Source organism: Nipponia nippon, unplaced genomic scaffold (genome assembly GCF_047370975.1).
Source record: "Nipponia nippon isolate SJK-2023a ecotype South Korea unplaced genomic scaffold, ASM4737097v1 scaffold_2, whole genome shotgun sequence".
NCBI classification, from domain to species: Eukaryota; Metazoa; Chordata; class Aves; order Pelecaniformes; family Threskiornithidae; genus Nipponia; species Nipponia nippon.
Genome location: NW_028262336.1, coordinates 8,559,384 through 8,585,749, shown reverse-complemented (window position 1 = coordinate 8,585,749; position 26,366 = coordinate 8,559,384). Strand labels below are relative to the sequence as shown.

Below are 26,366 nucleotides of genomic sequence, written 5' to 3'. Positions count from 1 at the left end.
ATCCTGAAAACAAGCTATCATTTTCCAGCCAGCTCATATCTCACAACCTGCCAAAGCCTATATCAGGAACACGATGTGTGGGAAAAACTTCTAAAATGATAGACAGAAAAATGTCTTGTGGGAAACCTCAAATGCCATGAGACTTATTCTGTTAATAAAGAATGTTTTTACAAGCGCAGCATCATCCCCCTTACTTTTTGACATTTAAAAAAATGAAAGCTTGAGAGCGTAACATTTGTGTAGAATGTAAACAACCTTGGTACTTAGATAGGTGACATTTCTTGGAAATAACATTCCTTTAAGAGAAAAGAATGGTCAAAGTGAATAATTAGCGAGGAAAAAAAACAAAACAACTTATTTCTATAAGGCATACCTCTCAACTACTTCTAATAAAGGCCATACTGATGCCTGAGTTAAAATTTTATATACGCTTTCTGATTACATTTTGCAAACACATCTTAAAGGAAAACAAACCGATCCTATGGTCTGCTAGTCCCAAAAAGTGCACCAGATGAGTAAATTCTTAATGTAAACATATCATTAAAAATTCTGAAAAAGAAAAAAATTCTCTCATGCAACATGTAGCACATTTTGTGTACATTGCAGTATATGCTAATGGAGTTGTTATAATTACATAGATGCCTGAATGGGGTGGCAAAAGTTCATGTCCAGCTTAATGTTGTCTGTATTTCATTTTGCTGCTTTTAAAGGAACTGTTTACATAAGAGTAACATAGATTTTATTCAGTGAGTCAGTGTTTAAGCAAAAATCAAGCATATTGTTTGACACGTGCCTTTATGTAAGCTGTGTATCTAGAATCTGTCTTTCAGCTTGAATGGTGAAGTGGTATTTCTGGCTTTTGTTTTCTTCTGGCTAAATAGCCAGCACCTTGGCTGTAGAACTGATTTTTTGCTTTTTGTCTAAACCCTTCTTTTGCGCTTTCAACTAGAAAATGAGTCAAACAAAGCTTAAAAGCTTCTTTTTCAAAACTGAAAGGCAGTGAATGAAGTGAAAAAAGAAACTGTCTTTGAACAACTTCTGTTAAACCTGTACCTTCACTTCTCCTGCAGGTTTATGAGGCAGGACATTGCCTGCCCTCCAGTTCACGTCAAGTTGTAGCTGCCTCTTGCTGCTCAAAGCAGCAAACAGTCTGTGGAGAGTGAGCAAGCTCCGTCCGGCTCCTTGGCTAGGTGAAAACCGTGAGTCCAGAGGAAGCTCTGATTGAGGAAGGGCCCAAGAGGCAGGAAACAGATGTTAGCAGCAGTGTCCTGGCTCAGGTGGCCCGATAACAAGCGTACCAAGCCAAAATAACTAAGTGGGTTAAATGGCTAGAACTACAGTTCATAGTCTTATTTATTGGGCTACTTAAATCTAGATTTACCTAAGGATTAACGTGACTTTTGCACATGTTTTTCTTTGGTTGGCATTTGTGGTGTGTTGTCAAGCTTCAGACTGCTTGTCTGATAACACTGCAGGTCACCGTTTGTTTCTGCGTGCAGCTAGGTAGCTCTCTCCAAATGCTTTGTATGGTCTTTTTGGTACTTCAGTAGTTTTTATCTTGTATTTGGCCAAAGATCAACATGCACAGGGGGATGCAAAAGGCCAACATTGGAGTCCTACATATTCAGAAAAAGCCCTGTGAAGCCTCCAAAACAGTGAAGGTTTAGTATTTTATTTTTCTGTATATGGTTTCTTCCTGTGACCTTTTCTGGTGTAAAAGGTACCTGGGTACGTTAGTCATACCAGGACCATTTGAAGCCTACAGCAAACTCTTTAAATTGGGTGTTGGCACCTTATCTTCCAGGGAGAGCGCACAGAAATGCTTCTTTGAATCTGCTTTCAGATTTTGTATGTTCTTGGTATCCATTAATCAGTTGAGCAGTCTCTCATTACCAGATACTACAAGGATATGGGGAATCTCAGAGATTTAAAAAAAAAAAAAAAAAGGAAAAAGTGGAATTGAAGAAAAATATGATTTTGGGGATTGTACCGTGAAGGCATAATTTCTCAAAGAGAAGATGGTTCATGCTCGTGATGCAGTGGAACTGCACTGCAGAGGCCTGTGCCCAGAGCCTTTCTTTTGGCTCCCTCTGGCTTTTGAGAAGGGCCCAGACACTCTGCCTTGGGATTTCTTGAAATTCTTTTGAGATTCTACCTCTGTCAGGTCTTTTGCAAAAGCAAAGCCTTTTTTCCTGGTTCATTGGTGGTCTGTCTGTATCTGAAAACATCCCCTTGCAGGGCTGCCGCTGACCATTTGAGCTGTCTGGCTTGCTGCTTAGCTACCTGGGAGAGCCCTTGGTGAGCTCGAGTAGGTATATAGCTGCAGGGTAATTCAGAGCGTTTCTGAATGCACTGTCGGTCTTTGGTTTAACAGCATGAGAAAAGTGCATAATTTAACCATCAGCGATCTTCCTTCATTCTTGCTCTAAGTTTCCTCCTGGGAACTGGGGGGTTTGTCTTGGTTTTAGATAGGCCTGACTTTCCCTCATCTCCCATGATTGCTGCTGCCACCATTTTTCCATTTGAGAAGGTGTTTCCAGAGATAATCTCTTAAGCTTCCTGAGTGCAACTCTGTGACACTCTTAATTTGTACATGTTATTTTCTGCCATTTGTCTAGCTTTGGAAATTTCCATTTCCTAAATCCCTTTAGGAGAGATAGGAAAAAAATCACTTTTTTTACCTGGAATTGGCTGACCGTGGACCTATTTTAGCATCATATAAAGGTTTTTCTCTTGTAGTGATCCTCCTAAATGCATGTAAAAGGTAACAAGAAGTCACAAAACACTGCTATAGTATTAAGAAGCTGGTTCATAGAACAGGAAGGTTCTTTTTCTTAGTTAAATGCCACTTTGTAAAAATTGAATGAATTTACATAAAAGTACTGGATCTGGTACTTCTCTCATTGACTTGTTCTTTTAGGGAAGACAAACTTTTATCTGCCTGTCTGACAGTCATTCCCAGGGATGGGGATGGACCAGTTGAGAAACAGAGATTTTGATGATAAGTTTCAATAACTTTCATGAGAATGGGTTCCCAGGTAGAAGAGAGACATCTTAGTGTGAGGTTGTGGGCCTACTGAAGGTGTTTTGAATCCCCATAGGACACAAATTCATAGGAAGCCAGACCACGTGGGTTCCACCGTTTGCAGAGCTGCGTGCTCTATTCTGTGTTGGTTTTTGGAATCAAATTATGGTTGCCTTTGCTAAACTTTTGTTGGGTTGCTAGCTTTACTGTGTATGTTCCAGTTGCCAAAATACTAGAAACCACAAAGGGCAGCAGTGTAATAAACAAGAGCAAATAAGGACAGTCTGAAATGCTGTTACTTGCAGATAGTTGACTTAACATCTGAAATAAAAATTGTTTCTGTTTTTGGTATTTATTTTAGTTACAGCTTTCTTACATCCCTATAAACTTTTCTCCCACTGGAATATCAGTAAATACAAGAGGACTACTGCTCACTTGCAACTATTTAAGAATTGCAAGCAGTAAAAGGAAGCAAATATTAATACTTCAGATTTGAGAATGAGTTTTTATATAAAAAGTAATGACTTTAAATTCTAAAAATTAGGCCTGTTTTCAATTTTGTATGCATGTTTTTCATGAAAAATTTTGAAATAATAAATTCTGATGAAGAAAGTTCAAGTTTCTGATTTTTCATCTTTTCCCATTTCTGATTCCTATTTAAGATAATCACCAAGATGCTTACTATAACTGTAGTTATTTATAAATGATAAGGATTGGGTATCAAAAGCTATGTTTATAAAGCAATTTAGATGTCCTTCAAACTCCTCCTGATTATGTGTATGCCAGCAGTATAAGATTACATTCAGTTTAAATTCAAGTCCTCTGTTCTAATGTTACTGAATTTCTGGTGGTCCAGCCTCCTCTTTGAAACCTTGAAGATGACCTATTTGAAGCCTGCGTGTACATGATCCTTACTAGAGAATCGCTCCGACTTTCTTTAGAGACCTGTCACTTCTGGCAAACTCTTTTTATATTCCCTTGTTCTGCTGCTTTAAGACAGGTTTCCCTGTGGTAAAACAGTTTCCTTTATTACTTGTTTGTTTATATTAGTAGTGGTTTCCTTCTTAAGGTTAATTATTGTTTCAAAGAAATTGCAATTTCCTGTTCTGGTGTAGCTTGTTTTCTTTAGATTTGTTCCATGCTGTCATGATGTCTGTAAAATATTGTTCAGGAATTCTTTGTGTTTTGAAGGTGCAATGCTCCAAGGGATGATTCTTAATCTTATTTACTTTCCCCTCTCTCTTTTCTTTCAATTTTAGGTAAGAACGACTTTTGCTGTGATTTTTTTGCTTGTGAAGAATTTCTTCTATGGTAAAGTATTAATCTTTTTTTCTATCTTCCTTAAAAAATGGTATTCTTTTTCTCTGTGTTTAAGAGGCGGAGGGAATCCTCGGCCAAGGCTAAGGGTGTGCGCTTTTAAATACTCTGTTATGGTTGCTGGAAGAGAATTTGAAAATTTCGAGTAGATGTTTGGGTTTTTTCTTAATAATTTTCTATATACAGGGTGACAGTACAAACGCACAAGCAAGTTACTGACTGTCACCTGCAGTAGCCTGAAGTAGTTTGAAATAGATTTTCCCTTAATGAAGCAGAGTGCGCTGCTTCACATTTCCTGTGGAATATCTGCATCCTCAAAGGCGCTGCCCAAGCATATACTGAAGCTTATGTAGTAGTAATTTCTTTATCTGTCTATACCCAAAAAGAATTTAAAGCTAGATAGCAAAAAGTAGATAAGTTAAATGCATATTGTAACTTAAATGATGATTCACCAGAGTAATTAACACAAGTTGCAATATGAGGATTCCAGAATGGTTTGGGGTTTTTATTGTCTAATCATGATGTGGGGGCTGTACTGTGCTGTGTTTTCCTCTCCACAGCCGTTACTAACTGTAGATTTGGAAGCTTCCTGTTAAGGGGCTGCAATCCTAGGGAAAAAGATCTTTCATTTAGCAGGCCTAGAGACAACTTCTGGCTACAAGAGAATTGGTATATTGTGGAGAGTGATGCAACTATAAATATGACTTCCTGTGCATTAGACATGTTTGCCAGTTGCTGGAAGCTTGAAAAAGGAGATCTTGTCTGGTTACAATTCACAATCAACCTATGGAAAGGAGTTGAGAACAGCAGTCTGTTTCTTTTATCAGGGACGCTCTTGGTTCATCGTATTGCAGTTCTGCTTTTTTGTTCTTTTTCCTATACGTATACAGTTTTAATTAATCAGCAAGAGTGCCTGGGCATGAGGTAATGCTGGAAATCAACAGTTTGAATCCTGTGATTCTTAATAGAGAATTAATGGAAACAGAGGTATTGCTATCTCCTTGGTCAAAGAAGTATGTCATTTGGACAGTATTTAAAGGCAGGCTCTGGGCTGCCGTGTGCGTAATGTTCCTTTGGGTTTTGCCTGTTTTTTAGAAGACCAAAACTAAAACAAGAAATAGTATAATTCATACTGGGAAATAATCCTGATCTTTAAAATTCTCTGGCATCTGTATTGTCACAACTTAGAAGGACCATCTGTAGCCATCTAGTCTGATCCTTTGTGTAATGTAATGCAAAAATCTTTCGTTTATTATTCAAACAGATTTTACGTGGGCTTCAGCCTCTAATAAAGTCAATGCAAGTTGTGTGAATTTTGATTTTCTCAAGTCTTAAATATGCTTCTTCCTTGTCATTCCACCTGAAAGGCAATTAGTGATGTTCTCAAATGAACTCTGGAGTTCGAGATGCTTTATTCCAAGGGTTGCCCAGAAGTGGGTGCACGGTGTTTGTCCTCATCTTGACTGCCCCCCACAGAACTGGTTCCCAGGTGGCAATGAGGAAGAGGCAGGAGGCAATGTGACAAGGAGGGGAGGGTAGAGAGGCAGTGACACTGGTGGCATGAGAAGGAGTAAGGAAAAGGTACAAAAAAGCTGCCATCAGTGAGTCCCTGCTTCAGAAAGGTAAGAAAACATTGACCTAAGATTTAAAGGGTAGGATTCTTCCAGTTGTTCTCTACATATTGGCCTTGACCATGTTCTTATTTTTAGGGTAACCAGACTTTGAAGAAATTCAAGCCCTTAGGTAGTGGTTCTCAGTTGATGGGAGAAACCTGAGAGGAGGAAAGGGGGAAGCACACGTTTTCCATCTCCTGCACACGCTCTCGCTCGTGCTCTTGCGCGTGCACTCTCTCTCTCTCACTCACTCTTGTCCTTTCCTGGCAATCTCTCTTGTGGGTTAAAGGCTTGCCACATCTGAGAATTTGAGGCTGAGCAAAGCTTTAATTACCAGTCAAGAGCATTGCATTAGCTTCCCTCTGTCAGCTACCCTCCTCCATAGGCTCTTCCTGCTCCTGTCCAAACTGCCATGCGGTGTTAGGTGCTCCACAAAGGGCCAGAAACCCAGATGTTGTGGCATCTGCTTTGGGCCGCAACAGAAGCAGAGAGGGAGTGTTGCATCAGCGTGCAGTGCATGTACATGTACTGCACACACAGCACAAGCCTGGGCCATATGGATGGAGTCCTTTTTTTTCTGAATAGACAGTAGCCTGGGAGCAGGGAGGAAGGAAGAATCCGCTGTGAAAAAACTGTAGCTTTCACTTCCTTGAGATCAGTTTTTGCCCTGGTTTTATAGAGTCACTTTATGTCATTCAGTTAAAGTAGTTTATAGTCCTACATCTTGAGTACAGGTAGAAACACTACTTTCTTTCATCTGAGTTCTGTCCTGTGACTTAAGAGCCGTATTTCTACAAACAAGCAATCTATCTCTTCTGAAGGTTTTCATTATCACAAGGCTCATAATCTGGGGGAAAAAATGGAAGTATAGAGTCCAGATTATTTATTTTGAAATATAAATTTAACTACAAATATTCTGGGTTGGGTTTTTTTTTTTTGTTTCACCTGTCTTTGATTTTTGTATCCTTTCCTGAGTTTTCCTCTTAGAAAAAAAAAAAAAAAGTAAAAATGAGTTAAATATAGATGTAGATTACATCACTTGGTCTGTAGTACTTATATTTTCTACAAGGATACCAGTTTACTGCCAAAATATGACTCAAAAGATCAATAGCAAACAATCTGTACAAGTTTACACAAGAGAACTGAAGTATTTCATTCCATAAGCATTGTGCTTTAAGAGTACACATTGCAAAAATAGATACTTCTTTGAGAAGGCTGCTTTTTTAATTTTCACTGTTGCTTTCAGAAGTATGTCCAAATAGTTACGGGGTTTCTTTTCATGAGAAATCTGTTGCTGCACACTGCGAATGTAGGGGAATTGGAATGGCTATGGCTCCAAATGCTTACACTTAACAGAGGTCAGTCATAATATTTCTGTCCACAAAGACAGTCTTAAATTCAAACAAACAAACAAACATAACATTTCTTAATTTACGAGTTTGATGCATTGTTATTGTAACAAAGAATTCAAATGGAGGTCTGAAAGGTGCATTCCAGTTTAAGGGTATGCTGGTCATGGTGGCTGTGTTGAGGGAGGTGCATTTGCCATGTCTTTATAAACACTGTTATGCACTGCATATAATATTTAAGGTGTTCTGATACCTTTAAAACCCTCTGGATTATTTTATCTAAAATCTGTGTATTAAGAAGTGAATGATACTTTCTCCATGTCTGTGCTTGGTCAACGTTCTATAGAAGAAAATTATTTGGACAACATAATACTGCACTAATAGACATATGTCTCGGTTTTGTATGGTCCTTTTTTGTTGACAGTGTCAAACATTTTGCTCCTCAGTCATTGTCTTTACAGTTCTTCTAATCCTCCATATGTTGGTCCATTTAGCAAGTCAAATGTCAGAAGGGAAAAGGGAGGAGAGCTGCCCACTCACCCCTCTTTTTTTAATCCGAGCTTAAAAAATTACATACAAATCTCTCTAGCTCTAGGAGAAAAAAATTGCTGTTTAGGAATGAATCCTGTCCCTTTTGTTCAGCTCATGCTTTTTATTAAGCTCGTTGGCTTTTGATTTAAAATTACATACACAGTAACTGATAGTTAAAGTCTCCCCAGCATTTACAACAATTCCAGAGGTGTCCTGACCATCTACAGATAGTAATGTTTGATAGCATTGGGGTTTTTTAGGCTTTAAATGTTTGAGCATGTCATAGCTTTTAATTTGAGAAAAAGCACACATTTTAGAAAAACAACTGAGAAGAGAAAAGCAAGAAACGGAAAATTAAAAATTGGGGTGTGTAGGAAAGAAGGGCAACTCAGGTAGTCAGGACTTTCGGCTCTTGCTGAGTGTTCCTTCAATTTGGCACTTGTCTGTTGAGATGGTGGGAACAACCTTCATTATTCTTAGCAGTTTACCCACCACAAAGTTTGCTCTCCTTTTACAGAGGACTTGTCAAAATGCTATGACAACTAGACTGGCTTTAGACAAACAGACCCTGGCTCTAAAAAGACAGTAAGTCTGCAAGTCAAACGTGGAGGGCAGCCATTGGCACGGGAAGAAGTAAGAAACCACAGATTGTTTTCTCGTTGGATGAAGAGCTTAAAGCAATGTAAAGTTAATTGAAGAATTCCTTGAAAGTGAAGTCAGCCTAAAATAAAAGCTTAGGGGTCTATAATTTACTAAATGTGAAAGCTTTGTAAGCAGTAGTGAACCTAAAAGTTTGAAAAGAACATGTTTTAGTAAACATATCTGGCTTGTGTTACAGACTGTCCTGTTTTAATTATTTGCCCAAATAATGTAGATTTGCAGTAGGATCTCTAATTAGGCACAGTTTGATTTATTGAGCTGGCCCCATATAAACCATGATGTCATGCTGTACTGCTCAAAATTACAGCTCTGCTCTTGCAGTTTAAAGACGATTATTTTTAACTTTGGAATGTTTCAGTTTTGTGCATCTTGGCTTTTGGCTTGGTGAACTTAAGATGTTCTCTGCTCCGCTCCTCCTCCCTCCCCCAGATCAAAGCCATTTGCTGTAATGTAACCAGAACAAAAACTATTGAAATGGACTTCTGAACACTCTTGGCTTTAAATGTTGTTGGTAAATAAGAAGAAAAGCAAAAATGACATGCTTGTTGTTAGGGGTGTTAAGAAATATGTACAGTAGGTATTGAACTATGTTTTGCCAGGTGCCCAGATGCTGATGCCATTCCAGAGCAGGAATGCTTCATTTATGCTTTAAAAGATCTTGGTTTTCTTTTGATGCTGTAATTGAAGAAAAAAGAAAAAAGGGAAAAAGAAAAAGCGGGGAGAGGGAGGAGAGAGAGAGAGGCAGGATCTGCACTGCTTGTTACTGCAGGTAATAATTATTTACTAGGAACAGGAACTCTCATGCACATGAGTTTTTTTACTCATATGTGTTGCATTTTCTGCTCGTTTCCCATTTCAATAGGAAAATTTGCCTTTAGTTAAACCCAGGTCTGTTCCAAATGCAAAGGGAAGGCTTTTCACAGGAGGGTTTCTGCATTTCCGTGCAGAGGAGGTCTCACTTCTGCAGAAGTGAGCAGCATCCCTTCCTGCCAGCATCCCTGATCTTGACTTGCGGGCAAAGGGACAATACACAGCAGGGTGTGGAGGAAGGGAGGACTAAAAGTTAAGTCAGAGTATAGTCTCTCCTGCCAACCTCTTCTAGCATGTTAAAAAGAGACCAGGCATTTCAGGGCAGGGGGAATCTTTCTGTGGAGGTGTCAAGACCACTTTAGGCTAGGACGGAGCCTGACAGCAAGCTGGGAAGGAACAAGAATAAAGGCATGAAGGTGTCGCACTTACACTGGAGGCACTTAATTACCCGTAGATGTCAAAAGGTGTGAGTTGTGTTTGGGAGGCAGTAGCTGTGGCAGAGAAAGGCAGACTCCATTTTCTAACAGCAATAAGGAGAAGTTCTGAGTGGGAGGGGAAGCTGAAAATGTCTTCCTGTGAATTTTAGAGGGACGGCTCGGTGAGCTGCCCTTGGTGTAATGACTGCAGTGTTTCAGGCTCCTGTAGGTTGAGAACAATGCATGTTGAGTCATTGCAAAGCTATACTTCTCATGAGGAGCCTTGATTGCATAGCAGCTGACTCAGTTTCTATGCTATAAATTGTGTATATAAACTAGATTACAGCTTAAAAGACTTATAAAAAGCCATAGGATTTCTTAGGGGTTTTTATAAGGGTATTCTCAAATGAGTATCACATTTTTAATATAATCAGTTGTTGACTAACATTGTTTTCAGATATGTAACTGCTTTTAGTCATCCTGTAACTAGCTTCAGTTTAGCTAATGAAGGTTGGAGATAATGCTGCTTGGGGTGGGAAAGGGGAAAGGAGTTCATACTCTCTGCTTCGGTGCCAGTGAATGTTAAATGGATGGAAAGTATGTTCGAGTTTGCTAACAAATGGTATGTATTGTAGAAAAATTTGATGTCTGAGTTCAGTTTAAAAAAATACATATTAATTTTCTTGTTTTGACCTGGCAAAGTTGCCAACTGAAAACAAATTTAACCATTTAGAATAAGATGAAAGCCTTAATCCTTTGAGCATTCAGATCTCCGGTTTGCAGTCAGTAACAGGGAGCCTGTAATGTCGTGATTGTAACATAACATCAGTAGAAGTTTAATAAAGTTTAATGTTCGGTGAGTTTCCATCTCTCGTTGATTGTAACCCTCTGAGAAGCTTTTCACAGTGGCTGAAGTCTCTGACAACAGTCAGCTTCTGGTGATGAGCAGACCACCTGTCTTGTTTTGATGAAATGAAAATAAGTGGTAGATTTCAGATAATTCCATGATGAGATGTTCATGTTTAGTCTTGCGTTAACAACTCATATATGGCTTTTTTTATATCAATCACAAAATCTGAATAGAATCTCTTTTCCAGGGTGGCAATTAGCAGGTAGTTGAAATGGATCTTGCTATGAGATTTGAGTGGAGTGACTATCATCTGCTGTGTGTGGGTCTAGGCACATGCATGCACATGCATTGGTTTTGTCCTCATTTTCTTTAATGAATCTGGCAACATACTTGATACTGAAACAGAAACAGTCAGATCTTGAGGAACTTATGACTGACAGCAGTTTAATTCTTTTCTGTCTAATATATGACTGATGTAGGCTTAATTATTTTTTTTTTTTGGCAGCTCTTTTCCTGACATTTACTTGCTGAAACTGGTCTTGGAACTTAGAGGAACAGCTTGCCTCTGAGAGGCATAACAGCTTCTCCATCACTTTGCATCTTGTCATTAAAACTGGACGTTCACCCACAAGCTGTCTCACAACTGTGAAGTTATAGGTTTGAAATTACTCAGTGAGGATCTTTAGCCTGCAGTGTATGATGAAGTGATCCTAATGGCCAGACAAGATAAGAGGGTGATGATGACTGTCATGAGAAACTGAACAGGGAGGTAGGACAGGAAGATGCCTGCTCTGATACCTCTGGAATTGCCAGGAGGTCACCAGAGGGAAAGTAATGGCACTTTGCAGTTACAGTACTTCCAGTAGCTTCCTTTTCCTTTTGCTCTACAATGTAAAGCTGTTTAGTATCACATAAAAAACCCAATCTCTTCAGTAACGCGCGCCTGAAATTATTTTCTTGATACTGATGCCGAAAAACAACTGGGATCACAGCATACAAAAGTATTTGAACAGAGAGATGGAGGTGATCAAATCTGGTGCACAGGGGGTCTCATGAACGTGAAGTCATGTGAACGACATGAAGGCACAGGGAGGAGCACATCTGGCAGCTGAGTAATTTGAACAAGTCCCTTGACATTGATTAATGGTGCGGTGGTCACATACAAAAACTTAACACACATCTCTTGCAATATTCCTCTACCCCCTCATTTCCGCTTTTTCAGCTACAATTGTTCTCTGGCCTGTTTTGGTCAGAATAAGCAGGCTCAAACAAAAAAGCTGAAGGAGCTCATCCGTGCTAACATGTCTTGGGTGGAAACGATTATGGGGAGTGATCCTGCAAGCAGCTCAGCTAGCTTGAGGAGTGTTGACCTGCCCTGTGGCGGTGGGTGGGAAAGGGGAGACGTAGCCTCCGAGGAGAGGTGACTCCTGGCAGAGTATGCATGCTCACAACTGGTGGTGGTGTCTGCTCTGCACTGGGGGCTGAGAGGGCAGGTACACAGAGATGATCGTCTGACTGCTGTATGTTAGTTTGCTAACTTAAGCGTGGTAAGCAGAGAAGCCATGATGCCACAGGTCAGAGTGCAGGCTGTATGAAAGCTTAAACAGCGTAAGTGGCTGCACACTTATAGGCAGACTACTGCACTTGTTGGCAGAGATTAAAAGTAGCACAGCTTTGGTTTTGGTGTTCTGCAAGACCACTTCTGACTGGCAGAGTGGAAGGTGTGCTTTTCCTCAAATGCAGCTACAGCTTTGCCTGAGTAAAACTTTGGCTTTTTATTGGTTATACCTGGAATTCAGGAGGGAATGGTAAGATGATTCACACTAATTAAACCTCTAGCACCATCCTGGGAGGCAAGTTTAGAGAGGAGAAAATGGAGATGAGCAGCCTAAAGGTGCAGAGGCAGTCTGCTTCAGAGCTGAAATTAAACTTTGGCTCCAGGCATTGTGCCTCTGGAAATTCCTAAACTACTGGAGTTTCATGTCAACACTGTCCAATTACAGCACTGTAATTTAGCGTAATTTATAAATCTGTATCTGTAGTGGATAAGATTTGCATAAACCACAGCCATTAACAATAAAAGAACTGCTATTAAATAATTAAGTAATAAAAAGATCACACCATCAGTAACATGACTAAACTGTCTAAGAAAGGCTATCGCTTCTTTATATCTGACTTCTCCTGAGCACTGAGAAGCAGATGTATTGTGTCCGACCAGTGTCCATCTAGCTCTGTATCTCGTCTCCAGCCATAGCTGTTAGCCACAGAAAGATTACAGGAATGAGGCAAGCATACAGTCATGCCTTTTTTTTTTTTTTTTTTTATTTTTAATGCCACATCTTGCCGTTTTCAGCAATTCTGCTCAAATTCTATTCTGAAATCTATTTTCAGCCTTGAATTTTGGAAATTATGCATCACTGTGGCAACATATCCATAGTAATCTGTCTTTTCTTGTGAACAGTATGACTAAGCACACCCAAGCCTCCCTCATACACATTTTATAATCACCATCTGCTAGTGGCGTGTTGTGATATATACTTGCATTTGAGAAGTTTCTTTTACAGCAGGATAAGTTAATCTGCCCACCATAGCCTAGAAAATTCCAGAAATGTGGTGAGTCCAATTATACTGTTTGTTCTTTTGTCTATTTTATAGAAGAATTAGTGGTTATGGGAACTACCAAAAGACCCTTTCCTGCAGGGATTTGAAGAGAAATAAGGAAGGCCCTTATAAAATGTGGAAGAGGTTACTGTGCCCCGTGCTTTCTTCCCAGAACTCTGTAGCTGCCACTTGCTATGGGTAGTCTATCATTTCTGTTAGCATCACGACATACTTGCAGTGAATGGCTTTTGCATTGATCAGAGGCCATCCGATCCACTTTGTGATCTTTGAGAAAAGCCTTTTATAGCTTTGTTTGTAGTTCTTCTGTAAGCATCATTCTTTAAGAAAAAGAACATAATAAAATGGCTTTATTAAAAATGACAAAAGCGGGTAATTAGTTTAAAAATTATTTTAATAAGATTTTAAAATAAAAGTTGGGATTTTTTAGTAGTTATACATTATTATGTATGGCTGCTTTTAAATGTTGATGGAACAAGGGAAATCAGAAAACCAAATTTCCCCTGGTTTTCGTTGCGGGGCACATGGGTCAAACACCCAGCATGATGTTCTCGGAAGAAATAGTTTCATTTTTCCTAATGTGGACATGCAGTACTAAAGCTTGCTGTTTTATGACTGAGCGGTACTAAAATACTGTTTATTGTCAGTCTTTTCACATCTGAATCATGTTATTTAATCCAGATTTTCTTTGAAACCACTGCCAGACGTGCAGTATGGGTGAATGCTTGGAGAAACCAATGGGCGTTAGGCACTCTGATGCTTTTAATTGTTTAGACTAATCACGAATTTGACATGTGGAGGGAAAATGCTTATTTCTGTTCTCTTTCTGTTTAGATTTACGTATTGAATGAAGGGTATAGATGATATTTAAAAAAAAAAAGAAAAAGATAATTATGGGAAATACAGTAGGCTTTTGCTTTGCTTGTGCTATGCATTTGGAAACACTGAGTTGAGTAGGTTTTATGCAGCGCCTTTGTAATCAGTGAATGTATTTCTTCCTTTGTTTTGTGTGATTCTTTCATGGGGAGGCAGGTGAGAAGAGGAGCATGAACAAGGATAATGAAGTGTCTATACCCTTCTTTTACACTTCATAATCCCGTTTTCTTAGTTTTTATTGGCTTAGTTGCTTGGTTTAAAGCATAAGAATCAAAAGGAAAAGTGACCCCATAAAAATATAAATAATCTCAGGTGGTTGCTTTAGTAGACTCTCAAACCTGAGTACCCCTACTTCATGTAGATGTTAAAGACAAAATTGTGACTTGTATCTTTGCCTCTTAGTTCCTGCACAGTGACTCATCATATTCTCATTTTTTTTTTCCACCATATGCTTGTCTTAGCTAGTGTTGTTCATAGCTGTAATTAATTGCTGACAGTAACACTGGCTAGTGTATACTATAAAACAGGATTTACTTTTATCAGTAAATTGTCATACGCTTACAGCTGGAGCCTCCATCTGCATTAAAGTTCTTGTTGTTTCTCCTGCTGAGTCTTCGCACTTGGAACTGATACATTGCAGAAGAAGCTAATGCAAACTCTGCCACTGCCTTCTCCATGGGGAGCGTTGGATGCCTTCTCCACTGGATGGAACAAGCATTTTGCTAGGAAACAGAGTGGCATTTGGTTTCTTTGCGCCTTGATCCAAATCTTACCAACCAGGCCAAGCAGGAGGAGAAAAAGAAATATTGGCTGGATTCATTTCAGATGGTGACACCCTCTCTTCCTGGAAATAAACGCCAACATATCTTGATTTCTTGTGTGCAAAGCAAAGGCAAGGGCTTCTCATTCCACCTGTCAAATCAAGGGTTTGTGTGTGCTTTGTTGTGTTCTGACCTGACACGGGTTGTTTTTTCCCTTCTGCATCCCACTCATTTATGAAAAGTGCTTCTTTTCCTTTTATCCCTTACTTTACAAAGGTGACTGAAACCTGAAGAAGGGCTTTGGTACCTGGAAACTTGACTTTTAGCTATAAGAATTAAATCCAGTAGTAGATACTGCTTCTTTCCAAGAACCTTGTTGTGCCTGCAGTTTGTGAAATATTTCAACAGCTTTCATATGATCCTGTATGTATGAACTTCTGATTTATTTTTCTTGTTTCTAGACCTAGTCTTTATCAAGTATAAGTAATGAAAACTCAAAGAGCTGTACCCAAGAAACAGGAGTTTCATTTCTGTTTGGAACATATGTGCCTAGTCATGACTGCAAAGGTTTTTTTAGTCTGTTCATTTCTTTTTTTTAAACTCATAGCTAGAACATAGCATGTGTTGTAATACTTTCCATTTGCAGAGCCCTCTGTTTGATGATTGCAAGCTGCTCTGTAAACATTTTTTGGTCTGACAGTCATTTTTCAGAGTCTGGAGCCTTCTCCATTTTTGGTGGGAATGTGGCTAAGTGATTTGCTCAGGGTCACCCAGTGTATCAGCTCGAGCATAGTGGTAACATGGATCTGTACATTTTTTTGCTTTTTTGATGTCTTGATTGTATTTTTCCCTGCATCATGTAGAATAGTGTAGTGCAACATACCTAGAAAATAGCTAGAAAATTCTTTGGGCTGAAAGTAAAATGTCTGGAAAATAACTTGAGAGAGTTTGGAATGATTAATTATTACTTTCTTATACATTTTGAAAATAACGATCATGGAGAATAATAGATAAACTGGACTACGCTAGCAGTCTTACAAAGATACTTCCTTTAGGACTTTTTTAGATCATACACAGATACTATATATTGCTTATGTGTAAACTTAAGCTTAGGATAATTCCTAAAATTCCAGAATAGAAAACGTTAGGATAAGAAGTTTTGATTTGTGTGGTCTTTTTTTTTTTTTTCTTTTTTCTGATGAATACAAATGCAACACTTTCACTGTTGCTAAGCGTAATCAAATCCTGCGTACAACGATGGTGATAGGCAGAGGGGATTTTCAGTAACTGAACAACAGAAGATCATTTCAGTACTGGGTATTTAAGGAAGGCTTCGTGGAAGGATTTTAGTCTCACTAATAAAAAGGTGCATTTAATAATGAAGTTTTTTCTTCCTTTTTCCCTGTTTAATTCTGGTAATTTATGTGGACCATTACTTCTGTTGCTATTTCAGCCCTTGTGTTTTTGAAAAATATCTTCACTTTCAATAATACTTTTGGATAGATGATTGTATTCCCTATATATTAACTAACTTTCAGAATTTCAGACTTTCAGGTTATTCAATCATGTAATTACCGCATTTTTTTCACGTTACTTTTTGTGGGTACAGTATCTCCTTAAAAAGTAGTTATTCTAGGGTGTTGAATGTTTTACAAAGATGAGTTAAATGAAACATTAGTTCAGAAGCCATTTCTTTCATGAGAGGAAAGAACAGTTTACAGAGAGGAGTTGTTAAGAAATTTAGGGTTTGGGGTTTTTTTAAAACAATAGACATTTGAAGCTGATTTCTCAAAACAGTTAAAACTTGCATTTGGAATGTGCACGATGGGTGTGCTTCATTGAGCAGTGAGCATAGACCATTGCCTCTTGTTAGTGCTCTGTGCAAGTTGAAAGCTCTTTACATTTGAGGTTAAGATACACTTTGACAACTTGCCCCTTCCCTATTCATTTTTCTTTCTTGATAATACTAGTAGTACTTAGTAGGAACATGGTCATCTTCCCTGTGTTGCCCAAACCCTTCTCCTTGTCAGTGTCAGGCCATCCTCTGGCCCAGCTACTCTTCTCCTCTTCTGGCTGGGTCCCACTCAGGATCCTGGGCTGTGTTCCCCGTTCCTCCCAGGGAGAGAATGATCCTTCCTTTCCCATCAGTCCATGAACCTCTATTGTTAGTGGCTTTGATGTGGAGGAGGGTTGATGAGGATGAAAATGAAGTCAATATGAATTTATTTTACAGAAATTAGAGTGCTTTCTGACATGTTTCTGCTGTTGTTTTCTGATAGTTTCAGCTGTCATGTTTTCATGGATTGTTACCCAAGTTAAGTCAGGTACACTTATACATAACATAACCATATCACTGGGAAGAGGAACGCATTTCTCTCTCTCTCCTCTTCCCTGTGCCCAAACCCTTCTGATTTTCAGTGTCAGAATCCTCTGGCCCAGCTACTTCTCTCCTTTTCTGTCTAATTACAGACCTCAAATATGTTAGTGATTGTGTTGATAGTAGGGTATTCCCCTAGACATGCAACATTATTTATGAGGTAGATGGAAGCATTTAAAATGTTGCCTCACACAATCAATTGGAAAATACTGCTAGTGTGTAAAAATGAGACTGTTCTGATATTTGCTGAATTTTCCTCTGACTGAGAGGAGATTGAGGAGAAAAATTGTTTCCTGTGCCATTTGCAGAACCTGTTACGGAGTTTAGCATGTTACATTTATTGAGCTTTTCAGTTTCTAATAAGAGATGTGGCACTTGGCAGGCTTATAAATGATATATTAAGGTTTCTCCCAGGAGTAAACTATGTATGGTTCCAGTTAATAACACTGGTATTCAGTGAGGAAGAGACCAGACGTGATAGTGGTTTGGGAGGCAGCAGAGGTAACATCTAGGAACATCTGGTGGAAGTTTCCCTAGTGGCTCAAGTGACTACACACATGCTAAGTGGTTTTTTTCCCCGTGTTCTGCCTAGCTTTGCTTATGATGTTTGTATGTTCACCACTGGAATGGACACCCCCCTCCTCCAGTATATGGCATACATTTGAATCGGTGAAAGTTTGCCTATGAAGCTGAAGAGAACGATTTGGAAGAATTTGGAAATGCTTTACTTTGAAATGCATCAGTGTAGTAAGAAATCTTTTGGTCATTTCTCTCTCATGTTCACTAATGGCTGTAGGTAAGGGAGCCTGTACTACCTTGTATTAAAATCCTCTGTATTTTACCCTAGGTCACAGGCATTATTTTACTAATCTACAGGCATCTCTGAAGCCATTAATGTACGTAGAAACAGATTCAGCTTGCCTGTTACCTCTTCTCATAGAATTTGAGCTGCTTTTTTTTCATAGACCTTTTCTACCTGAAACTTTGAAGAGTTTTTGCACATAAGAATGGGTTTTGCCAGCCATTAGTTTGATTGCTGAGACTGGAAAGGTAAAAAACAAATTAATTGATGTGTCTTCCTTCCCCTCTCCCCAACCAAAATACTTAGCCGTTTTTTGTGGGGTTGTTTTTGTTTGTTTGTTTGTTTGTTTTTTTAACTCAGCTTCATTAAGGTTATGACAAGAGCTGGGAATGTGATTACGCATTGATTTGTTTCAGTAGCATCTTATCACAAGTATTTTTGGAAACCTTATCAGTCAGTTGTCACACCTGTACAAGTCACATTAACTCATTTCGTCATCGCAACAGACCGAGGACAGACTATGAGTTTGTGTGTCTATGAGTTTCAGAGCAGCTGCAAGGCTGTCGGGGGTGCCAGCAGCACACTTGCATGTCCCAGCCTATGCGGTCAGAGCTACTTTACTGTTTGGCGCACAGTTTCCATTCAGAGCGCTACATTGATGGGGAAGGGCAGTGACTCTGCAAAGTTTCAAACTTGCCGCGTTCTTCGTGGCTTAAATCGGCCATTTTTGTTGGTTAGCATCTAATGAAGTCTGTGGAGAGACTGCTGTGGGCTGCATCGTGGTTAGAGCAACAGTGGAGCTTGCTGTCAAATGTTCAGTCTCCTTTGGTTGGTCTCAATGAAAGCTTGGTGATGGTGCAAGCTAAACATGGGTGGGATAGAGTGGAATGCCCTCTGGCATGACTGTGAAGAATTACCAGAGACCATAATGGTGTTCTCATTTGAGCAATCTTGTTTAGAGCTTTTCCAAGAATGCATAATTTCAAGCTCATGTTGTCATGTCCCTTGGCTATCCCACTTAATGTTTGGAAGATGGGCATGAATGTCAATTCATTTTAAATAGGCTTAGCCTTCGTGAGTCATCAGTGTGCCACTTCTTAGATTTAGCTTACCATGATGACTGTAATTACTGGTCAGAGGCTCCAGCAGGTGCTAGGGGCATCTGTCTGTTCCTGAGCACTGCGGGGTTTTCCTGCCAGCTGAATGCAGACTGGGTGGATCGAGGAGTTTCTCCTCTATTTATTAAGTGATGTTTTAGATAAATCGGAGTAGTTCACAAATGTGTTCAGTTTTGATTCTTGCTATAAAGATCCATCTGATTTTTCTTGTGGGACTAAGGCAGTGCAAAATTCCAAGCTCTTCGTCATGTGTTTTCAACTTCACATACCTGAGAAATTTGGGCTACCATATACTTTCCACATTGCCCCCAAATGGAGGAAGGATAGGGAGCTGAAAAGTCCTTTATCTTGTTGATTACAATCTGAAAAGTGTTATGCTACCCTACGCAATAATTCTATATCATGGATGAATGATTTGGTGCTTTTGGTGTCTTTCCACTGTCTTCTGGTTTACGTTTTTCTGCTTTTTCTTTTCTGACTACTAATTGCAGTATGTTTTCAAAACGGTAATATGGGGAGTCGCTAATTAAAAGGAAAAAACTGAACTGTGATATATGCCAAGTTTCACTTGCCAACAAGTTTGGCCAGATGACCAACTTTGGGAGGGGAAAGAGGGAGGCAGCCCCCTCCCTCCATGAATACTTATGATAAATGAGTTGCTGTATTATTAGGAACATAACCTAATGGCCGTACAGCTAAATATTTACTTGAGAGTTTATTTAGTGCAGCTTGCTTTCTTTTTAAGCTACAGATTTCTTCATTGCATCCTTTCTTCGACTGTTTGGTCTTCCTAAACTCATAATCTTGGTATCTGTGATGTTAAAGAAACCAGAGTGTGAGGTCAAAATTTCCATTACATAGCCAGAGAGGAATTTCAAGGAACAATGCCAAAATCACTTAAAAAAAAAAAAAAATTACAGGAAAGATGACTCATCAATCAACAATTGCAGTTCTAGAAAATAGAATTAGTTGTATATGTTCTGAGTATAGAGAGAGACAAAATGCACCCGGCCTGGCAGGCAGGGGTAAACCAGGGTAATTGATTGATTGATTACAGAGATTTTTACCTTGACCTCTGCTGCTTTTTCTCCCTACATGTTGCAGGAATCATTGCCTTCTCAGAGCTACAGCTATCTAGCAAAAAGAAAAAGATTTTTCTGGCTTGTTGTGGCTTGCACTAGTTAGCCAAGCAACTGAAGGACAAGGGGAACGGTCTCCTCCTGTGCTTAACTTCTCTTGTAACTGTAAGAAATTTAACGTGAGGCCACCTGAGAGACCAAAATACAGCATTTTATACTTGATGGAGGTGACAGACTTCTGCTTTAGTATGCAGTAACATGAGTGTGAAAAAGATGTGATAAAGGGCAGTTTCCTTCCTTCTAAAATACTGAATAAAGAGCAGGCAGGAGTGAAGGCCCTTCGGAGAGGGAAGTCTGTTGAGCTATGGCAGTGTCTTTGGGGGAGGAGGGCAGGCCTGCTGCTTTGTGGCTTTTCGTGTAGTGCCAGCCCTTCAGTGGGAAAGGCACTTCTCTGGTGCTTCTTGTCTTCTCTCCCCCTTGAGCTGCCCAGTCTTTTTGCTGTGTTAACTTTGCATGTGAAGAAAGTAATGAGTGCTGGGACTTTACGGAGGTGGCACTGCAGATGAATCTGCCACATCCCATGGGTTTTTTGTAACTCTGCTTTCTTGTCTTAACAGGGGGAAGGGAAGGAAATGGTGTAACCGCGCTGTACCTCTCGCAGATGGTAGGCTGGATAGTTTGCATGTCGGGGTGTCTCTCCCTGGCACTAGACATAATTGTCCTGTAAAGCTTTCCGGCTTATGAGACACTTCAGCAGAATAGCGTACCAACTAAAGGTGTGACTTCTGAATGCATTGCTCTTTGGCCTTAGAATGAATTTAGTTGATATTGTAATTATTTGTAAGTAGGAAGCATGCTTTCGTACCCTCCAGTCTGTATCTTGTTTTTACAGATTTCCCTTTGCTGTCCTATTCTTTCCTGGAATAATAGCGTGGCAACAGTTGGACATGAGCAACCTTGCAGTACATGGTTTTTGAAAGGAGATGTGGACTGCAGACACACTCTGCCTGCCATATGTGTTCTACTGCATTTAAGCTTGATGCTTCTCTGTATTAGAATTCTGAAGATGTTATAGTGTATTTTGAGCTCACTTCACTTACTGAAGCAGATAATGTTTACAAGTGTGTGCAGGCTGCCTGTTCTTCCTAGAGCCTAAACCTGGCAGAGGCAGGGGACATCCTCTCTCTCAGTATTGATGAGGAGAGTGCTACAGGTAAAGGCTTGCACTTCTCAAACTCAATAATTTTGAAAATGCTTGTGAGAAACAGCTGAGACTCTTCTGGGTAGAGGACCTGTCATCGAACTGTTCCCTGGTTCCCACTATCGATGTCAGATGCATTTGCAGCATGACAAAGTCTGTGCTGTGTGCTGATCCTGGAGCCCCTTCTGCAGGGCAGCATTCAGTGCATGTCAGCAAACAGCTCGTAGGTTAATAGGAATGGGGGCAGCAGTGATGATGTTGAAGAGTCCTTTTGAGGGTTAAATGGGAGCGCTGAAGAAAGCAATGCATTCCTTCATCCAATTCCCTTTTGCTCAGGTTTTGTCCCTTCACGTTTCTGTTTTGTTATGTAAGTGCTAGTGCAGAGAATTGGGTCATGGATGACAGATTTGAGTGATGGCCACAATACTTGCAGCTTTCAGGACACAATATGAGGCCCATCTCTTGGCTTAGCCTCACCCTCAAGGGTGATAAGGAAACAAGACCAAAACAGTTTCTCCCACTCTTCCTCAAGAAGTATTCCCTTTTATCCTTAGAGGTTGGAGAGCCTAGCAACTATCTGTCTGTTTTATTTTCCTTAAGATGCTGTGATACCATGGTGATGAGTTATTAATAAAACTCCAGGCAGATGGAGAGAGCTTTTAACTGAGTAACTTCGTCGTTTGGTTTTTTTTTTTTTTTGTTTGTTTTTTTGGTTTGTTTTTTTTTTTTTCCATGCATCCGAGAATAACCATATATGAACAAATATCATGATTTGGTCTGTGGGGCAGAGCAGCTGAACATTTAGCACAAAAATACAGCTTAATCTGCAAATAAATCAGAGCAGACTTTTTGCTTAAATGTCAAAATACCACCATGTTTATGGAAGAGCAAATAATTGTAAAGCACTGCGTGCATTATTTTAAATATATGAACATAATGAATTAGATTTGAGGTTTCTTTCTGATTTGTTGCATTTCTGACCATATAATGAGCTATTATAAGTGCAGTAACAGTTTCCCATACAGCACAGTGCTCTGCTTCAATGGCACCGACTCAAAATTTTCTAAGTCTTTATACTAATGTGCAGTAATCTCTATAACAGTGACACTAATCCCCTTTTCTAATATGGAACTTGAATTAAAAAAGTCTGTGAAATGTAGCTTTAAAGCAGCTTTTGGGAATTATTAATTTGTAAACTCTCCATCAGTCATCCATACCAATAGGAATGTCTTTACAGTAACAGAGCAAAGGGGTAGTCGTGTTTAGGAAAAGCAGTGAAGCCTTGGGGTTTTTGCCCTTTTTTTTGTTGTTGTTGTTGTTAAAGTGTGAATGGTGTTAATTGCATAACAGAAGCAGGAGGAGGTTGGTTAGAAATGGTGTAAAATTGCTATGTTGTCCTACCCAAATGATGCATACTGACTGTCTTGGCCAATTTTAGTGTACTGCAGTCAGTTTACAGTGTGCTTAAGCTACTGTTAAAGGTTTGGGATGATAATGTCTTACATGGCAACATTACAAGCTTCCTGAAGTTCTCATTTATCAGCTGCTCAGATGCTGATGGAAAAAAAGCAGACATCTCCACAAATGTTGAAAGCTGGACAGAGAATTTATTTTTAATATTTCACTTATTAATTTCAGATGATTGTAGTTATAGAAAGAATAGGCCCTTAAAAGTCTCCAAATGCCTTGACTTCCAAAAAAGTTTATTTCCCATTTAGTGGCCTTGAGCAGGAATTGAATCATGGTCATGAAAACTCCCGAATAAACAGATAAGACAAACCATGACATGCATTTGTGATGTTTGTAACATCCAGTGACATAGATAACGCTGCGTCCTCTCACGCTTTGTATGCGTTGTGAGAGGGATTGTCTGTGGCCAGTATTTTCTTTGGATAAGGTACAGCCCTGGTTGGGGCACTTACCTAATTAGCATGGGGACAGCATCTCGGTCATATTGGGCTTTTCAATCCCATTGAAATGTCATGGGATTAAATGTGCAACTCACGTAGGAAATTCTGAAAATGTTATCCATGATACATAACCTTGTTTCTCTCCTTTCCTCTTTACTCTCCAGTATGATAATCCATGTCCTTTAAATGGAATCCATTTTCTCCATAATCTGAAAATTGCGTTAAAAATATTATAGAAAGATAGAAGCACGCTGAAGGACTGAAAGCAAAATTTACATGACCTCTTAACTGAGGTATTTTTAAAATATAGGTGAAGTGTCAAGAACTGCTGTGAAATTTTATTCCATATGGGGATGTAAGTGATTTTGTAAAGCATTCCAGCAGAGTGAAAGAACGAACAATCTTTCTGCTGTGTGCGTGAAGTACTTAATTTTTTTTTTTTTCCTGCCAAGAATGCTTCCTCCAAGTAGAAAATATTTTTGCCTCGTTTTGGGATGGTTGTGTTGGGTTTGTTTTTACTCTTTTTTTTTTTTTTTTTTTTTTTTAGCAAACAAACAAAGAAGCAAAACAAGATGTTCCATCTGGAAAATGCACTATTATTCTCCAAAGTAGCCTTTTTAGGCTACTTCTACTAAAAAGTAGAAGGATGTAGGAAAAGGGACATTCTTGATGAAGCAGTGGTCAGGGAAGCTGGAGGAAGAAGTGTATTGCATGAAAATGTTTTGCTTTCTTTTGAAACAGTGATGCTCTTACGCTGTTGAGGTTTCACCAGCTGGCAGGATGAAATGTTTCTGACTCAATAAACCCATCGCCCTTTGAAGAACCTTTACCTATGAGAAAACTTTTATCCAGGTTTAACCTCAGCTGTGGCCTTGCTGCCTTTGGATCTGGCTGCACTGTGTAAAAGAAGTGGGAATGAGCTATTAAAGTGTGGAGTTTCCTTGTCTCTGTTTCAGGTTGGAGTTCTCCTAGGTGTTGGGCTGGGCTCTGTCCCCCATGCACGGCTTCCTGCAGAGTTGTGTTGTGTTGCAACTCCTCTGTCGGTGTTTAGTTGTAGAGAACCACACTGGCATGTTGTTTTATCATAGGAAAAGGGAAAATGTTTCTCTCAGCAGCCAACTAAATGTACTTGTGGTTTTTAGGAATATACAAGAGGGCTCTGTTGTTACTGTGTGTTATTTTTATTTGTGCAGCACCTAGAGGCTTCACTTCTGAGCCTTGATGTTAAACAAGGTGATTTATGCAAACAGCAGGAAGATTATTTCTTCTTTAGAGAGTCTGATTCCATAACGTGGTGCAAAGATGTGCAGAAATACCTCACCTGGTTTTGCATGAGCTTACCCGGGCGCTGGAAACGTAAGTGTGCTAGTGCTGTATGTTATGCTTGTGTGTTGTGTATGCGTAGATGTGTTACAACCTGATGCCTGATTCAGGGATTTACAGTGCTGTATTGGGCCGTGCAGATACCCTCAGAGAGAGGACACTGGAGTACAAGAGATGACAGAAGGGTGCAGACACATGCAGTGGAATTCAAAGGAGCAGCAAGAGGTAAAACAAGCTTGGGTTAGGGTTATGGCAGTGGCATTTCCTATGGATTTAGGCATAGGATTTTTCTTCCCTTGAAGTGAATACCTTTAGGAGGAGCCATAAACCTCACAAACCAGGGAGTAAAGAATGATTTGAGGAGGTCAGGCATCATACCCAAGAATGAAAGGACTGAGCTGAACAGCGTGTGGCCGAGGAGCTCTTCCCAGGACATCTTAATGACGTGAATTTGGTGTACAGCTAGAGGCAGACACCCTCTGGAAAAACAGCTTGTGATAAGAGCTGGAATATTTTTTCCTACAACTCATTATTTCTCCAGTTTATGAATTACTTCACCATATTTGGGATCCTGGACACTTATTGCCTGATAAGGAGAAGTTGTTACTAGTTATAATCTGAGGTTTTATTACTCAGGCCGCTGTGACGTCTAAGTGCTTCTGTAAGAAGGAATGTAACATGGAAGATAATATAAACTGTAAAACTAATGAGGGAATTGCGATACAGATGGCATTGTGTGTCTGCTTTGCAGGCTTTATTTTGCACTGTTCATTTAAAATTTCTGCTTAAGGAATCAGAAAACCATCGACTTCATGGTAGGAAGTGGCTTACTAAAGGTGTCCTCTAGAACAGGACATAATGCTAATGACGTTTCAGTGCTAGTGCAAACGCACAAATGAACTTTTAAGGTCATCAAGGAAGCAGTGCGTTCATTAGTTGGGTAGAAACTTTAGGCAGCTTTCTTAAAGGTGTAGTTTGAAATGTACTAGACTGCTGTTAATTGCATGTAGGATGTGGTGGGTATACTTTTGTCTCCTAGCTATCTCCTCCGTCACTTACTGTGAAGTTTGTAAAAGCTGCATGATTCCTTCTCTTAGGGCTGTTGATTTGTTTTACAAAGAGCAGAAGCTGTACTAACTTCATCTCTTATGTTGTACCGGCGGCCAGCGAATTCCAGATTCAAACCTTTCTTTAATTTTCGCCAATATGACATAAACGGACATTACACATAAAAGAGCGAGCCATGGCATATGGCTCCTGGTACAAAGAGTATTACAGTAACAGAAATGCCCTGGTCATAAATTTATATGAATGGTAACCATGTGTCTCTGAATGCCTCCTGTTTCTCATTCGAGTTAAATGTTACTCTATCAATACTTGCCAGATATCTTGCACTCTCATGTCTCCGCAATATTTTTAAGCCTTTTGATGCCTTGCAGTTTTTGAAGTAGTCGTATTATTTTTAAGATCCTTAAATTAGGTCATAACAAAAATATTTCTATTTATCTAATCCATTTCCCTGTGTTCAGACTGCTTGGTGTACTGGAGCATGTAATAAAGCAGAGAGATTTAAATGGCTTACTTCAGCATGAGAAGAAAATGTTATGAAAATCACAGGTTTCCTTTAAAAACTGAAGCCTTTTCAACTGACTGCAATGTGATGGGAGTGGCTGTGAATGATTAAACTTCCTTGCAGGGGGTAGGATTTGTAGGATACAGAGCTAGTGAG

General features: G+C 39.5%; 2 protein-coding genes across 6 annotated transcripts in view; one reads left to right on the top strand and one right to left on the bottom strand.

Annotated features, from left to right (window-relative positions):
• The window catches only part of CMSS1 (cms1 ribosomal small subunit homolog), a 245,966-nt gene that overhangs the window by 121,780 nt on the left and 97,820 nt on the right, over positions 1-26,366 (top strand). For both annotated transcript variants that reach the window (XM_087757123.1, XM_087757122.1), the window contains exon 2: positions 4,285-4,336. In XM_087757123.1, coding sequence (XP_087613249.1) covers positions 4,285-4,336 — 52 coding nt within the window. The remainder of the gene's footprint in view (positions 1-4,284; positions 4,337-26,366) is intronic.
• FILIP1L (filamin A interacting protein 1 like) overlaps positions 1-26,366 on the bottom strand; it is a 210,949-nt gene that overhangs the window by 120,166 nt on the left and 64,417 nt on the right. The gene's annotated exons all lie outside the window — the stretch shown is intronic.